This window comes from Zonotrichia albicollis, chromosome 34 (genome assembly GCF_047830755.1).
Source record: "Zonotrichia albicollis isolate bZonAlb1 chromosome 34, bZonAlb1.hap1, whole genome shotgun sequence".
Taxonomy (NCBI): Eukaryota; Metazoa; Chordata; class Aves; order Passeriformes; family Passerellidae; genus Zonotrichia; species Zonotrichia albicollis.
In genome coordinates, this window is record NC_133852.1 from 349001 (window position 1) to 364992 (window position 15992).

Here is a 15992-nt window from a genome sequence, read left to right on the forward strand (position 1 = left end):
GTGGGCGGGCACGCCCTTATCCGGAAGCGGAAGTTGGGCACGCCCCCGCTTCCGGCCGCTGTCGGGCCTAGCCGGGAGCGTCCCTCAGAGGCGGCGGCAGCGATGGTGGGAGAGGAACCGGGGGTGTGGGGGGGGGCTTCAGGGGGTCTGCGGTGTCTGGGAGACCCCCCAGCCCCTGACACCCCCCGCCGTTACCCCCTCAGGACAGCGAGTTCTCGGACGCGGAGGCGGCCCCGGGCGGGGAGGAGAACGCGCCGGTTTATTGCGTGTGCCGCAAGCCGGACATCAACTGCTTCATGATGTGAGGGGGGTCTGGGGGGTCCTCAAGTGCTTCATGGTGAGATGGGCGGTGTGGGGGGGTCCGCAACTACTTCAGGATACGAGGAGAACGGGGACGAATGGGGTCTGCAGGTGTTTCAGGATGTCAGGGGAGGGTCTAGGGAGTCCCCAAGTGATTCAGGATGTGAGGGGGATCTGGGAGTCCCCAACTTCTTCATCATCTGAGGGGGGTCTGGGGGGGTCTCCAAGTGCTTTAGGCTGTGAGGGGGGTCCCCAAGTGCCTCAGGATGTGAGGGAGGGTCTGGGGGGATCACAGCAGATCTGAGGGGGCAGCAGGGGAGGACACAGGGCTGGGGGTCCCGGGTGCCTCTCAGGGTGGGAGTTGGGGGGTCCTGGGTTGTGTTGGCCCCTGGGGGTGTTGGAGGGGGTCCCTTGAATCTGGCGGGCTTTGGGGGTGCCCAGCTGAGGGTCTCGGTGTCACCCCCGTCCTGCAGCGGCTGCGACAACTGCAACGAGTGGTTCCATGGGGACTGCATCAACATCACCGAGCGCATGGCCAAGGCCATCCGAGAGTGGTACTGCCGGCAGTGCCGCGGTGAGAGGGGGCTGGAGGGGCTCTGGGGGGCTCGGAGAGGCTCTTGGGGGGGTTTTGAGGAGCTCTGGGAGGGCTTTGGGGAGCCATTCGGGAATGGCAGTGCCGCGGTGAGAGGGGCTGGGGGCTCTGGCAGGGTTTAGAGAGGCTCTTTGGGGGATTTGGGGGGCTCTGGGGGCCCATTCAGGAATGGTAGCGCTACAGTGAGAGGGGCTGGGGGCTCTGGGAGAGCTTGGGGGGCTCTGGGAGGGCTTTGTGGGGGCTCTGCAGGGGCTTGAGGGGGCCAGCAAGGAGTGGCAGTGCCAAGGTGCGAGGGGCTGGGGGCTCTGGGAGGGTTTGGGGAAGCTCTTGGGGGGCTTTGAGGGACTCTGGGGGGGCCACCCAGGATTGGCAGTGCTGCAGTAGGAGAGGCTGGGGGCTCTTGGGGGGCTCTGGGAGGGCTTTGGGGGTCCAGCCAGGAGTGGCAATGCAGCAGTGAGAGGGGCTGAGCGCTTGGGGGGCTCCAGGGGAATTTGAGGGGCTCTGGGGGGGCCATCTGGGAATGTTGGGCTGCTGTGAGAGGGGCTTGGGGGTTGATTTGGGGGGTTCCAGGGACACCTGAGGGGTCTGGGTGGTTTTTGAGGGTGGGGTCTGGGTAGTTTTTGGGGTGCCTGACCCCATTTTTGGGGTGTCTGACCTCAGATCGAGCGCTCAGCCCGCATGTGCAGTGAGTGCGAGGTTGGGGTGTCCCTGGTGGAATTTGGGGTGTCCCTGGTGGAATTTGGGGTGTTCCTGGTGAGATTTGGGGTGCCTGACTCCATTTTTGGGGTGTCTGACCTCAGATCAAGCGCTTAGCCCGCATGTGCAGCAAATGTAAGGCAGGGGTGTCCCTGGTGGGTTTTGGGGTGTCCTTGGTGGGGTTTAGGATGCCTGACCCCGTTTTTGGGGTGCCTGACCCCGATTTTGGGGTGGCCCCGTTGGAGGACCCCTCTGACCCCTCTGTGATCCCCCTTTAGAGAAGGACCCATCCCTGGAGATCCGGTACCGGCACAAGAAGTGGCGGGAGAAGGAGCATGAGGGGGCCAAGGGGCAGGAGCTGGAGCAGGGCCGGGCTGCCAAGGTGGGCTCTGGGGGGGCTCAGGGGGTGGGGACCCCACAAAGGGGGACACCCCAATTCTGGGGGGAGGCTGGGAGGTGCCTGAGTCCCTTGGGATGAGGATTTGGGGGGCACCAGAGGGCTGGGAGGTGTTTTGGGGGAGATTTGGGGGACGCCTGACCCTCTCTGAGTGCCTGGGATCTCTCCCTGTTTGGGTTTTGGGGTGCCCTGGGTGGATTTTTGGGGTGTTTGACCCTGTTTTTGGGGTGTCTGACCCCAGATCAAGCACTCAGCCTGCGTTTGGGGAATGCAAGGTGGGGGTGTCCCTGGTGGGATTTGGGGTGTTCCAGGTGGGATTTGGGGTTCCTGACCCTGTTCTTGGTGTACCTCACCCCATTTTTGGGGTGTCTGATCCCATTTTCAGAGTGCTTGACCCTGTTTTTGAGGTGCCTGACCCCATTTTTGGGGTACCTGACCCCAGATCAAGCGCTCAGCCCACATGTGCAATGAGTGCAAGGTGGGGGTGTCCCTGGTGGGATTTCGGATTCCTGACCCCGTTCTTGGCGTACCTCACCCCATTTTTGGGGTGCCTGACCCCGTTTTTGGGGTGTTTCACCCCAGATCAAGCACTCGGTCCGCATGTGTGGTGAGTGCAAGGCAGGCGTGTCCCTGGTGGGATTTGGTGTGCCTGAACCCCATTTTTGGGGTGCCTGACATCGTTTTTGGGGTGCCTGACGTCGTTTTTGGGGTGCCTGACCCCATTTTTGGGTCGTCTGACCCCAGATCAAGCGCTCAGCCTGCATGTGCAGTGAGTGTGAGGCAGGGGTGTCCCTGGTGGGATTTGGTGTGCCTGAACCCCATTTTCAGGGTGCCTGAACCCCATTTTTGGAGTGCCTGAACCCCATTTTCGGGGTGCCTGACCCCGTTTTTGGGGTGCCTGACCCCGTTTTTGGGGTGTTTCACCCCAGATCAAGCGCTTGGCCTGCATGTGCAGTGAGTGTGAGGCAGGGGTGTCCCTGGTGGGATTTGGTGTGTCTGAACCCCATTTTTGGGGTGCCTGACCCCGTTTTTGGGGTGCCTGACCCCGTTTTTGGGGTGTTTCACCCCAGATCAAGCACTCGGTCCGCATGTGTGGTGAGTGCGAGGCAGGGGTGTCCCTGGTGGGATTTGGAGTGTCCCTGGTGGGATTTGGTGTGCCTGAACCCCATTTTTGGGGTGCCTGACGTCGTTTTTGGGGTGCCTGAACCCCATTTTCGGGGTGCCTGACCCCGTTTTTGGGGTGTCTGACCCCAGATCAAGCGCTCAGCCTGCATGTGCAGTGAGTGTGAGGCAGGAGTGTCCCTGGTGGGATTTGGTGTGTCTGAACCCCATTTTCGGGGTGCCTGACCCCATTTTCAGGGTGCTTGACCCCGTTTTTGGGGTGCCTGAACCCCATTTTTGGGGTGCCTGACCCCGTTTTTGGGGTGTTTCACCCCAGATCAAGCGCTCAGCCTGCATGTGCAGTGAGTGTGAGGCAGGGGTGTCCCTGGTGGGATTTGGAGTGTCCCTGGTGGGATTTGGTGTGCCTGAACCCCATTTTCAGGGTGCCTGACCCCGTTTTTGGGGTGCCTGAACCCCATTTTCGGGGTGCCTGACCCCGTTTTTGGTGTGCCTGAACCCCATTTTTGGGGTGCCTGACCCCGTTTTTGGGGTGTTTCACCCCAGATCAAGCGCTCGGCCCGCATGTGTGGTGAGTGCGAGGCGTGCCGGCGCCCCGAGGACTGTGGGCAGTGCGACTTCTGCCGGGACATGAAGAAATTCGGGGGCCCCAACAAGATCCGCCAGAAGTGCCGGCTGCGGCAGTGCCAGCTGCGGGCGCGGGTGAGCGGGCACCTGGCGTGTCCCCAAAGTGTCCCCAGTGTGTCCCTAGTGTGGCTCTTTGTGGCTGTGTCCCTGTCGTGTGGCCTCTGTCACGACCTCGTGCCCCTTTGTCACCCTGTCCCGTGTCCCTTGTTAGCGTTTTGTCTGGTCCCTGTGTCCCTCTGTCACCCTGTCCCATGTCCCTTGGTCACCATGTCTCGTGCTGTGACACATCCTTTGTCACCGTCTGGCCGTGTCCTCGTGTCTCTTTGTCACCTTGTGCCACGTCCCTAATGTGTCACGGTCCTGGCACGTCCCCATGTCCCCCGTTCCTCCTCCTCACATGTTCTGTGTCCCCAACAAGCTGCTGCGTGTGTCCCTGTGTCACCCTGACATGTCCCCAATGTCTCTTATGTCCCCAAGTGTCCCATGTCCCCGTGTCACCCTGTCTCACTGTGTCCTCATATCCCGTGTCTGTGTGTCACTCTGTCACCATGTCCCTGGTGTGTCCCCAACATGTCCAAGTGTCCCATGCCCCTGTATGTCCCATGTCCTGTGTTGATGTCACCCTGTCCTTTGTCCCTGATGCGTTTCCAAGATGTCTTGTGTCCCTAACTGTCCCATGTCCCTGTTTGTCCCTGTGTCCTTGTGTCACCCTGTCTTGTGTCCCTGTGTCCCCATGTCCCTGTTTGTCCCTGTGTCCTTGTGTCACCCTGTCTTGTGTCCCTGTGTCCCCATGTCCCTGTGTCACCCTGTCTCACTGTGTTCTCATATCCCATGTCTGTGTGTCATTCTGTCAGCGTGTCCCTGATGTGTCCCCAACATGTCTTGTGTCCCCAAGTATCCCGTGTCCCTGTGTCACCTTGTCCTGTGTCCCTATGTTCCTGTGTCACCCTGTCCTGTGTCCCTGTGTCCCCATGTCCCTATGTCACCCTGTCCTGTGTCCCTGACATGTCTCCAAGATGTCTTGTGTCCCTAACTGTCCCGTGTCCCTGTGTCACACTGTCTTGTGTCACACTGTGTCCCTGTGTCACCCTGTCCCTGTGTCCCCGTATCCCTGTGTCACCGTGTCACCCTGTCCCATGTCCCCATATCCCTGTGTCCCTGTGTCACCATGTCACCTGTCTCACGGTGTCCTCATATCCCATGTCTGTGTGTCACTCTGTCAGCGTGTCCCTGATGTGTCCCCAACATGTCTTGTGTCCCCAAGTATCCCGTGTCCCTGTGTCCCTGTGTCACCCTGTCCTGTGTCCCCGTGTCCCTATGTCCCTGTGTCACCCTGTCCTGTGTCCCTGTGTCCCTGTGTCAACCTGTCCTGTGTCCCCGTGTCCCTATGTCCCTGTGTCACCCTGTCCTGTGTCCCTGACATGTCTCCAAGATGTCTTGTGTCCCTAACTGTCCCGTGTCCCTGTGTCACACTGTGTCCCTGTGTCCTGTGTCACCCTGTCCCTGTGTCCCCGTGTCCCTGTGTCACCGTGTCACCCTGTCCTGTGTCACCCTGTCCCATGTCCCCATGTCACCGCCCTGTCCCTGACATGTCCCCTCTGTGTCCCCACAGGAGTCCTACAAGTACTTCCCCACCTCGGTGAGTTTCTGGGGGCTCTGGGGCGAGGGGAGGGGAAAGGGGGACCCCAGACCCCCCCTGTCCCGTGTGGGGGAGGGGCCAGGCCTGGCTAGGGGGGGGGAAGGGGCACCCCAAAATCCTCATTGTCCTTGGGGTGAGGGGGGGGCTCACAGGTACAGGGGGTGGAAGTGCCCAGGAAGGTGCTGCCCCCCAACCCCCCCCCCAGTTAGTGTAGGGGGGTCCTGGGGGTGCCATGAGGGGGTCCTGGGGGGTCCCAGGGGTGCCATGGAGGTCCTGGGGGGTCCCTGGTGGGTGCTGACCCCCCCTCAACTGATGGGGGTGCCATGGGGGGGGGTCCCGGGTGTCCCTGGCCATGCTAACCCCTCCTCAGTTGGCACAGGAGCACAAGGGGGGGTCCCAGGGGTGCAGTGAGGGGTCCCAGGGGTGCCATGGGGGGCGTCCCGGGGGTCCCTGGCCATGCTGACCCCCCTGCAGCTGCCACAGGAGCAAAAGGGGGAGCCCTTGGGGGGGTCCCAAGGGTGCCATGGAGGGTCCTGGGGGTCCCTGGCAGTGCTGACCCCCCCCCCTCAGTTGGTCCAGGAGCACAAGGGGGAGTCCCTGGGGTGCAATGGGGGCATCCGGGGGGGGGGTCCCAGGGGTGCCATGGGGGGGTCCCGGGGGTCCCTGGCAGTGCTGACCCCCCCCCCCAGCTGGCCCGGGGGCGTGAGGGGGACCTGGAGCTGCTGAAGGCGCAGCTGGGGGGGCCGGGGCCCCCCGAGAGCCTCTCGGATGAGGAGCTGCCCCTCGACCCCCGGCTCTACCAGGAGCTCTGCGCCGGCGCCTTCGACGAGCACGGCCTGGTGAGCCCCCAAAAACTGCCCCATGGGACCCCAAAGTTGCCCCCATGGGACCCCAAAAACTGCCTCCCCCCGGGACCCCAAAACTGCCCCCACGGGACCCAAAACTGCCCCCCCGGGACCCCAAAATCTGCCCCCTCCGGGACCCCAAAAGCTGCCCCCCCAGGACCTCAAAAACTGCCCCCCCAGGACTCTTAAACCTGCCCCCTCCGGGACCCCAAAATTGCTCCAGGACTCCAAAAGCTGCTCCCCCAGGACCCCAACACTGCCCCCTCAGGGCCCCAAAAACTGCCCCCCCAGGGCCCCAAAAGCTGCCCCCCCAGGACCCAAAACTGCCCCCCCAGGACCCCAAAACTGCCCCCTCCTGGGACCCCAAAACTGCCCCCACGGGACCCAAAACTGCTCCCCAGGACCCCAAAACCTGCCCCCTCTGGGACCCCAAAATTGCTCCAGAACTCCAAAAGCTGCTACCCCAGGGCCCCAAAAACTCCCCCCTCTGGGACCCCAAAACTGCTCCAGGGTCCCAAAACTGCCCCTCTGAGACCCCAGAATTGCCCTGGCACCTCAGAACTGCCCCCCTGGGACCCCAAAACTGCCCTCCCAGGACCCCAGAGCTGCTTCCCCTGAGACCCCAAAACTGCTCCAGGGTCCCAAAACTGTCCCCACGGGACCCCACAATTGCTCCAGGACCCCAAAGCTGATCCCCCAGGACCCCAAAACTGCCCCTCAGGGACCCCAGAATTGCCCTGGCACCTCAAAACTGCCCCGGGACCCCAAAAACTGCTCTCCCAGGACCCCAAATACTGCCCTGGGGACCCTCACTGTTCCCACCGGGCATCCCAAATTCTACCAGGCACCCCAAATACCACAGGAGCAGATTTGAAGGAGGTTTTTGCCCATCAGGGCCTGGTTTAGGCTGTTTAGGCCTGGTTTAGGCTGTTCAGAGGTGGTTTTGTGTGTCAAGGTGAGCTTCAGGTGTGTCAGGATGTGTCCTCGGTCCCTGTCAGGGCGTGTCCCCAGATGTCCCCAAGCATGTCCTGGCACATCAGGACGTGTCCCCGTGGCACTCTGAGGCGTGACAGGCGTGTCCCTGCATGTCCCCAAGCATGTCCTGGCACATCAGGACGTGTCCCCGTGGCACTCTGAGGCGTGTCAGGCGTGTCCCCAGATGTCCCCAGCATGTCCTGGCACATCAGGACGTGTCCCCATGGCACTCTGAGGCGTGTCAGGCGTGTCCCCAGCGTGTCCTGGCACGTCAGGACGTGTCCCTGTGGCACTCTGAGGCGTGACAGGCGTGTCCCTGCATGTTCCCAGCGTGTCCTGGCACATCAGGACGTGTCCCCGTGGCACTCTGAGGCGTGTCAGGCGTGTCCCCAGATGTCCCCAGCGTGTCCTGGCACGTCCCCACATACCCAAGGCACCTCAGGCCACGTTGTCCCCTTGTGTCCCTTCACGGGCCACGCTCTGAGGCGCATCAGGGGCGTCACCCCTGTGTCCCCACGTGTCCCCACGTGTCCCCACGTGTCCCCATGTGTCCCCTGGTCCTGCCAGCCCTGGCTCAGCGACGCCGAGGACGCGCCGTTCCTGGACCCCGTCCTGCGCAAACGCGCCGTGAAGGTCAAACACGTCAAACGCCGCGAGAAGAAGTCGGACAAGAAGGTGAGGGGCACTGGGAGCTACTGGGAGCTACTGGGAGGTTCCATGGATTGCTCTGGGTGGTTGCTGGGTTACGAGTGGTGGTTACTGGGTGGTTACTGGTGCTCACTGGTGTGGAAGGAGGAGCGGCGGAATGAGCCCTCGGAGCTGCTGGAAGGTACTGGGAAGTTTCTGGGTGGTTACTGGTGCTAACTGGTGTTAACTGGTGCGGAAGGAGGAGTGTGACAAGCGGCACTGGAAGGGCTCTGGTGGTTACTGGGCTATGAGTTGTAATTACTGGGTGGTGATTGAGAGGTCACTGGTGCTAACTGGGGGTTACTGGTGCAGAAGGAGGAGCGCTACAAGCGACATCAGCAGCGGGTGTGGCACTAGAAGGGCTCTAGTGGTTACTGGGCTATGGGTGATGGTTACTGGGTGGTGATGAGGATGTTACTGGGAGGTTACTGGTGCTAACTGGAGGTTACTGGTGCGGAAGGAGGAGCGCTACAAGCGGCACCAGCAGCGGGTGCGGCACTGACAGCACTGGGGTATGAGTGCTGGTTACTGGCTAGTGACTGGGTGGTGCCTAGGAGGTTACTGGGTGGTTACTGGTGCTAACTGGAGGTTACTGGTGCAGAAGGAGGAGTGTTACAGGCGGCACTGGAAGGGCTCTGGTGGTTACTGGGCTATGAGTTGTAATTACTGGGTGGTTACTGGGTGGTGATGGAGAGGTTACTGGTGCTAACTGGGGGTTACTGGTGCAGAAAGAGGAGCGCTACAAGCGGCACCGGCAGCGGGTGCGGCACTGACAGCACTGGGCTATGAGTGCTGGTTACTGGCTAGTGACTGAGTGATTACTGGGTGGTTACTGGGTGGTTACTGGTGCTAACTGGAGGTTCCTGGTGCAGAAGGAGGAGCGCTACAAGCGGCACCGGCAGCGGGCGCGGCACCGCGAGCGCCGCGGGCACCCCGAGCGCGCCGACGCCCGCGACCCCGCGGGGCTGGGCCAGTGCCTGGGCCCCGGCTGCACCCGCCCCGCGCGCCCGCCCTCCAAGTACTGCAGCGAGGCCTGCGGCATCAAACTGGCTGCCAAGTGAGTACCCACCAGTACGGACCAGTATAAACCAGTATATCGACAGGTATAGACCAGTATAAACCCCTGCGGGACAGGACAGACCGGTGTAAACTGGTACGGTACGGTACAGACCGTCATAAACCAGTAATGATCTGTACAGACTGGTGCGAACCAGGATAGACCAGTATAAACCAGTTAATTATATGAACAGATCCTGCCACGGTGGATCCCAGGGATCGCAGGGCTGCCATTGACCCTTTCCTCGCCCCGATCCCAGTCGGATCTACAATCTCCTGCCTCAGTGGATCCTTGGGTTCCCAGAACCTTGGTTAACCCTTTCCTCACCCCGATCCCTGCCGGATCTACGAGATCCTGCCTCAGCGGATCCAGCAGTGGATCCCAGGGATCCTGGAGCCGCCATTAACCCTTTCCACTCCCCAATCCCTGCCAGTTCTACGAGATCCTGCCTCAGTGGATCCAGCAGTGGATCCTAGGGATCCTCCAACCCCCATTAACCCTTTCCCCTCCTGATCCCAGCCGGATGCTGCAGCGGATCCAGCAGTGGATCCCAAGGATCCTGCAGCCCCCATTAACCCCTTTCCCCCCAATCCCAGCAGGATCTACAAGATCCTGCCACAGCAGATCCAGCAGTGGATCCCAGCCCCCATTAACCCTTTCCTCACCCTGATCTCAGCTGGATCTACAAGATCCTGCTGCAGCGGATCCAGCACTGGATCCAGCTATGGATCCCAGGGACTGCCATTAACCCTTTCCTGACCCTGATCCCAGCCAGATCTACAAGATCCTGCCGCAGCGGATCCAGCAGTGGATCCCAGTCCCCATTAACCCTTTCCTCACCCTGATCCCAGCCGGATCTACGAGATCCTACCGCAGCAGATCCAGCAGCAGATCCAGCAGTGGATCCCAGGGATCCTGGAGCCACCATTAACCCTTTCCTCCCCCCCAATCCCAGCTGGACTTACGAGATCCTACCGCAGCAGATCCAGCAGTGGATCCCAGCCGCCATTAACCCTTTCCTCCCCCTGATCCCAGCCGGATCTACGAGATCCTGCCACAGTGGATCCCAGCCCCCATTAACCCTTTCCTCACCCCGATCTCAGCTGGATCTACGAGATCCTGCCGCAGTGGACCCCAGCCCCCATTAACCCTTTCCTCCCCCTGATCCCAGCCGGATCTATGAGATCCTGCCGCAGCAGACCCAGCAGTGGATCCCAGCCCCCATTAACCCTTTCCTCACCCCAATCCCAGCCGGATCTACGAGATCCTGCCGCAGCGGATCCAGCAGTGGCAGCAGAGCCCGTGCGTGGCGGAGGAGCACGGCAAGCGGCTGCTGGAGCGCATCCGGCGCGAGCAGCACCAGGCGCGGCTGCGGCTGCAGGAGATGGAGCGGCGCTTCCACGAGCTCGAGGGGCTCATCGCCCGCGCCAAGGGGCACCCGCCCCGCGAGGACGAGGAGGTGGGCACCCCCCGGGGCTCACAGAGGGCTGGGGACCCCGAAAACGCTTTAATTCTACCCATTTTGGGTCCTTCTTGAGATCTTCCTTGGTCCTTCATGGATTCCTGAGTGCCCCAAAATCTTTTAATTCTCCCTGTTCTGGGTCCCTCTTAAGATCTCCCTTGGTCCTTCATGGACATCTCTGTGCCCCCAAACCATTTAATTCTCCCCATTCTGGATCTCTCCTGAGATCTCCCTTGGTCCTTCATGGATTCCCGGATGCCCCAAATCTTTTAATTCTCCCCATTCTGGATCTCTCTTGAGATCTCCCTTGGTCCTTCATGGATTCCTGGGTGCCCCAAATCTTTTAATTCTCCCTGTTCTGGGTCCTTCTTAAGATCTTCCTTGGTATTTCATGGATGCCTGGGTGCCCCAAAATCTTTAAATTCTCCCTGTTCTGGGTCCTTCTTGTGATCCCCTTTGGTCCTTCATGGATGCCTGGGTGCCTCAAAATCTTTTAATTCTCCCTGTTCTGGGTCCCTCTTAAGATCTCTCTTGGTCCTTCATGGACATCTCTGTGCCCCCAAACCCTTTAATTCTTCCCATTCTGGATCTCTCCTGAGATCTCCCTTGGTCCTTCATGGATTCCTGGGTGCACCCAAAATCTTTTAATTCTCCCCATTCTGGATCTCTCCTGAGATCTCCCTTGGTCATTCATGGATGCCTGGGTGCCCCAAACCATTTAATTCTCCCCATTCTGGATCTCTTCTGAGATCTCCCTTGGTCCTTCATGGATGCCTGGGTGCCCCAAATCTTTTAATTCTCCCCATTCTGGATCTCTCTTGAGATCTCCCTTGGTCCTTCATGGATTCCTGGGTGCACCCAAAATCTTTTAATTCTCCCTGTTCTGGGTCCTTATTGTGATCCCCTTTGGTCCTTCATGGACACCAGGGTGCCCCCAAACTCATCCCTGGAGCATCTGGTTCCCCCTGAGCCCCCTAACCTGGTGTCCCCCCAATCCCTGGGTGCCCCCCTTGGACCCCCTGACCCCGCTGTCCCCCCAGAGCACGGAGGGGGACAGCGAGGACACGGACCTGCAGATCTTCTGCGTGTCCTGTGGCCACCCCATCAACCCCAAGGTGGCCCTGAGGCACATGGAGCGCTGCTACGCCAAGGTGAGCGCGGGCTCTGGGGGCACCTCTGGGTTCCTCGGGGTTCCTGGGGTCTGTGGGATCATCCGTGGGGTCTGTGGGGTTTTCCATGGCACTCTCTGGGCTGCTGTGGGATCATCCATGGGATGTGGGTGCCCCTACTCGTTCTTGGGATCTGTGGGATCATCCATGGGGTCTGTGGGATCATCTCTGGGATCTGTGGCATCATCCATAGGGTGTGTGGGATCATCCATGTGATCATCTGTGGGATCATCTCTGGGATCATCTCTGGGATCATCCATGGGGTCTGTGGGATCATCCATAGGATGTGTGGGATCATCTCTGGGATCTGTGGGATCATCCATGGAATCATCCGTGGGATCATCCATGGGGTCTCTGGGATCATCCATGGGATCATCCATGGGGTCTCTGGGATCATCCATGGGATATGTGGGATCATCTCTGGGATCTGTGGGATCATCCATGGGATCGTCTGTGGGATCATCCATGGGATATGTGGGATCATCCATGGGATCATCTGTGGGATCATCCATGGGATGTGTGGGATCATCCATGGGATCATCTGTGGGATCATCCATGGGGTCTGTGGGATCATCCATGGGATCTGGGTGCCCCTGTTTGTTCTTGGGATCTGTGGGATCATCCGTGGGGTCTGTGGGATCATCTCTGGGATCTGTGGGGTTTTCCATGGCACTCTGAGTTCCTGTGGGATCGTCCACAGGATCTGTGGGATCATCCATAGGGTGTGTGGGATCTTCTGGGAGATCCTTTTATGGGAACTTGGGGAGCCCCCAGGGCTGGGGACCCTCCCCAGATCCTGCAGTGGCCATGGGGATCCCTTTCCTCAGCGTGGGGGGGCTGGGGGGACCCTGGGAAGGAACTTTAGGGGTCTCTGTAGGGTTTGGGGGGGCTGTAGGAACATGCTGGGAGCTCAATAGGGGCTGGGGGTTCTGTGGGGTCTCATGGGGAGGGGCTTTAAAAGGGCTGGGGGGCCATGGGGACCCTGTGGGAGGGCTTTTGGGGGGGCTCTGTAGGGGCTGGGGGTCCATAGGGCCCCCATGGGGGTTTGGGGGTCCCATCCCTGCCCCCCTTTTGACCCCCCCCCCCACCCCATTGCAGTACGAGAGCCAAACGTCCTTCGGGTCCATGTACCCCACCCGCATCGAGGGGTGAGTGGGGAGGGGGCTTTGGGTGGGGGGAAGGACACCCTGGGGGGGCTTTATGGGGTGGGAAGGGGGCCCCAGACCCTAAATAATCCTGGGAAGGGAGGAGCAGCACCCAGGGGAGACCCCAGACCCCTAAATCCTCCTGGGAAGGGAGGGACAGCACCCAGGGGAGACCCCAGACCCCTAAATCCTCCTGGGAAGGGGGGGACAGCACCCAGGGGAGACCCCAGACCCCTAAATCCTCCTGGGAAAGGGAGGAGCAGCACCCAGGGGAGACCCCAGACCCCTAAATCCTCCTGGGAAAGGGAGGAGCAGCACCCAGGGGAGACCCCAGACCCATAAATCCTGTGTAAGAGGGAACACCCAGGGGCAAGTTTGGGGGGAGGGGGGGGATTGTGGCTGTCTTGGGGAGCCCCTCAACCCCCTGTCCCCCCACCCCAGGACACCTCTTGTGTCCCCCCAGGGCCACCCGGCTGTTCTGTGACGTTTACAACCCCCAGAGCAAAACCTACTGCAAGAGGCTGCAGGTGCTGTGCCCTGAGCACTCCCGGGACCCCAAGGTGGGCACAGAATGAGATTTTGGGGGGCGGGGGCAGTGCCCAGGACAGTCCTGGGACCCCAAGGTGGGCACAGAATGAGATTTTGGGGGGCGGGGGCAGTGCCCAGGACAGTCCTGGACCCCAAAGTGGGCACTGAGGGGCTTTGGGGGGCAGGAACAGTGCCCAGGACAGTCCCGGGACCCCAAGGTGGGCACAGAATGAGAATTTGGGGGGCGGGGGCATTGCCCAGGACAGTCCTGGGACCCCAAAGTGGGCACTGAGGGGCTTTGGGGGGTAGGGGCAGTGCCCAGGACAGTCCTGAGACCCCAGGGTGGGCACAGAATGAGATTTTGGGGGGGTTGGGGCAGTGCCCAGGACAGTCCTGGGACCCCAAAGTGGGCACTGAGGGGCTTTGGGGGGCAGGAACAGTGCCCAAGACAGTCCTGGGACCCCAAAGTGGGCACTGAGGACCCCAAGGTGGGCACTGAGGGGCTTTGGGGGGCAGGAACAGTGCCCAGGACAGTTCTGGGACCCCAAAGTGGGCACTGAGGGGCTTTGGGGAGCGGGAACAGTGTCCAGGACAGTCCTGGGACCCCAAGGTGGGCACTGAGGGGCATTGGGGGGCGGGGGCAGTGCCCAGGACAGTCCTGAGACCCCAAAGTGGGCACTGAGGGGCTTTGGGGGGCAGGAACAGTGCCCAGGACAGTCCTGGGACCCCAAGGTGGGCACAGAATGAGATTTTGGGGGGCGGGGGCAGTGCCCAGGACAGTCCTGGGACCCCAAGGTGGGCCCAGAATGAGAATTTGGGGTGGAATTTAGGGGAATCTGTTTCCCAAGCACTCCTGAGACCCCAAGGTGGGCACAGGGGGACTTTGTGGAGCAGGGGGGCAATGCCCAGGACCCCAAAGTGGGCACAGAATAAGATTTTGGGGTGGAATTTAGGGGATTGTGGCCAGAGCACTCCCAGGACACCAAGATGGACATGAAGGGACAGGACAAGGGCAGTGCCCAGGACACTGCCAGGACCCCAGGGTGGCAGAGGGTGGCTCGGGGTGTCCCCAGCCTGGCACTGACCCCCGTGCCCACCCAGGTGCCCGCGGACGAGGTGTGCGGGTGCCCTCTGGTGCGCGACGTCTTCGAGCTGACCGGGGACTTCTGCCGCGTCCCCAAGCGCAAGTGCCACCGTCACTACTGCTGGGAGAAGCTGCGCCGCGCCGAGGTGGACCTGGAGCGCGTCCGCGTGGTGGGTGCCACCGCTCAGTGTCCCCAAAGTGTCCCCAAAGTGTCCCCACACTGCTCCATGTCCCCATGGTGTCCCTGTCCCCACACTGTCCCTATTGCTACACTGTCTGTCCCTGTCCCCACCCTGTCTCTGTCCCAACATTGTCCCTGTCCTCATGTTGTATCTGTCCTTGTCCCCACACTGTCTGCACACTGTCCCTATCCCCACACTGTCCCCATGCTGTCCCCACCCTGTCCATGTCCCTGTGCATGTCCCTGTCCCCACACTGTCCCTGTCCCTCCAGTGGTACAAGCTAGATGAGTTGTGTGTCACTGTCCTGTCCCCACAGTGGTACAAGCTAGATGAGCTGTGTGTCACTGTCCTTGTCCCCACACTGTCACTGTCCCTGTCCCCACACTGTCCCCACAGTGGTACAAGCTGGACGAGCTGTGTGTCGCTGTCCCTGTCACTGTCCCTGTCCCTGTCTCTGTCCCTGTCCCTCCAGTGGTACAAGCTAGATGAGTTGTGTGTCACTGTCCCTGTCCCCACAGTGGTACAAGCTGGACAAGCTGTGTGTCACTGTCCCTGTCCCCACACTGTCACTGTCCCTGTCCCCACAGTGGTGCAAGCTGGACGAGCTGTGTGTCCCTGTCCCCACACTGTCACTGTCCCTGTCCCCACACTGTCACTGTCCCCATGCTGTCCCCACAGTGGTACAAGCTGGACAAGCTGTGTGTCCCTGTCCCTGTCCCCACAGTGTCCCCACACTGTCACTGTCCCTGTCCCTGTCCCCACAGTGGTACAAGCTGGATGAGCTGTGTGTCCCTGTCCCTGTCCCCACACTGTCACTGTCCCCATGCTGTCCCCACAGTGGTACAAGCTGGACGAGCTGTGTGTCGCTGTCCCTGTCACTGTCCCTGTCACTGTCCCTGTCCCTGTCCCCACAGTGGTACAAGCTGGACGAGCTGTTCGAGCAGGAGCGCAATGTGCGGGCGGCCATGACGAACCGGGCGGGGCTGCTGGCGCTGATGCTGCACCAAACCATCCAGCACGACCCTCTGACCACGGACCTGCGCTCGGACCGCTGACCACGGGCCTGGCTCAGACCACTGACCGCCCCTGGAGCCCCAAAACCCCCCCAGACCCCTCCCCACATCCCCCCACCCCTGGTTCCTGGGTGCTCCCCCATCCCCAAATAAACTGGGTGTGCAAAAGGAGTCTGGGGGTGTCCCTTTTGTGGGGTCGTTCATGGGATATAGAGGGGCTTCTGTGGGATCTTTGGGATTCTGGGGGTGCCTTTGGGAGGAATTTTGGGAGTCCCCAGTTTCTGGTACCACCCCAGACCCTGCAGAGGCTGTGGGGATCTCTTCTCTGGCCTTGGGGGCAGCTGGGGGATCCTGACAAGGTTGGGGGGTCCTTAGGGGGTGGGGGGGCTGGAAATGGGAGCAGCAACCATGGGGGGGCTGGGAGGGGTCTCTGGCTGTTTTGGGGGGTCCTTTGGAGGGGGTTGTGGATGGGGGG

The 15992-nt window shown here is 61.0% G+C and overlaps 1 protein-coding gene across 2 annotated transcripts; it reads left to right on the forward strand.

Moving 5' to 3' along the window:
• Position 1: 1 nt before the first annotated feature.
• On the forward strand, positions 2-15685 carry CXXC1 (CXXC finger protein 1). Of its 2 annotated transcripts, XM_074531178.1 has the most exons (15): positions 2-105; positions 204-301; positions 774-874; positions 1867-1970; positions 3651-3806; positions 5344-5370; positions 6060-6209; positions 7758-7865; positions 8750-8934; positions 10186-10393; positions 11437-11547; positions 12664-12713; positions 13174-13270; positions 14340-14492; positions 15419-15685. In XM_074531178.1, exons 1-15 carry the CDS (start codon positions 103-105, stop codon positions 15557-15559), a joined length of 1692 nt encoding a protein of 563 aa, XP_074387279.1. In that variant the 5' UTR covers positions 2-102; the 3' UTR covers positions 15560-15685. The 2 variants fall into 2 exon arrangements, with proteins under 2 accessions (XP_074387279.1, XP_074387281.1); XM_074531180.1 differs by lacking the exon at positions 6060-6209.
• Positions 15686-15992: the final 307 nt, after the last annotated feature.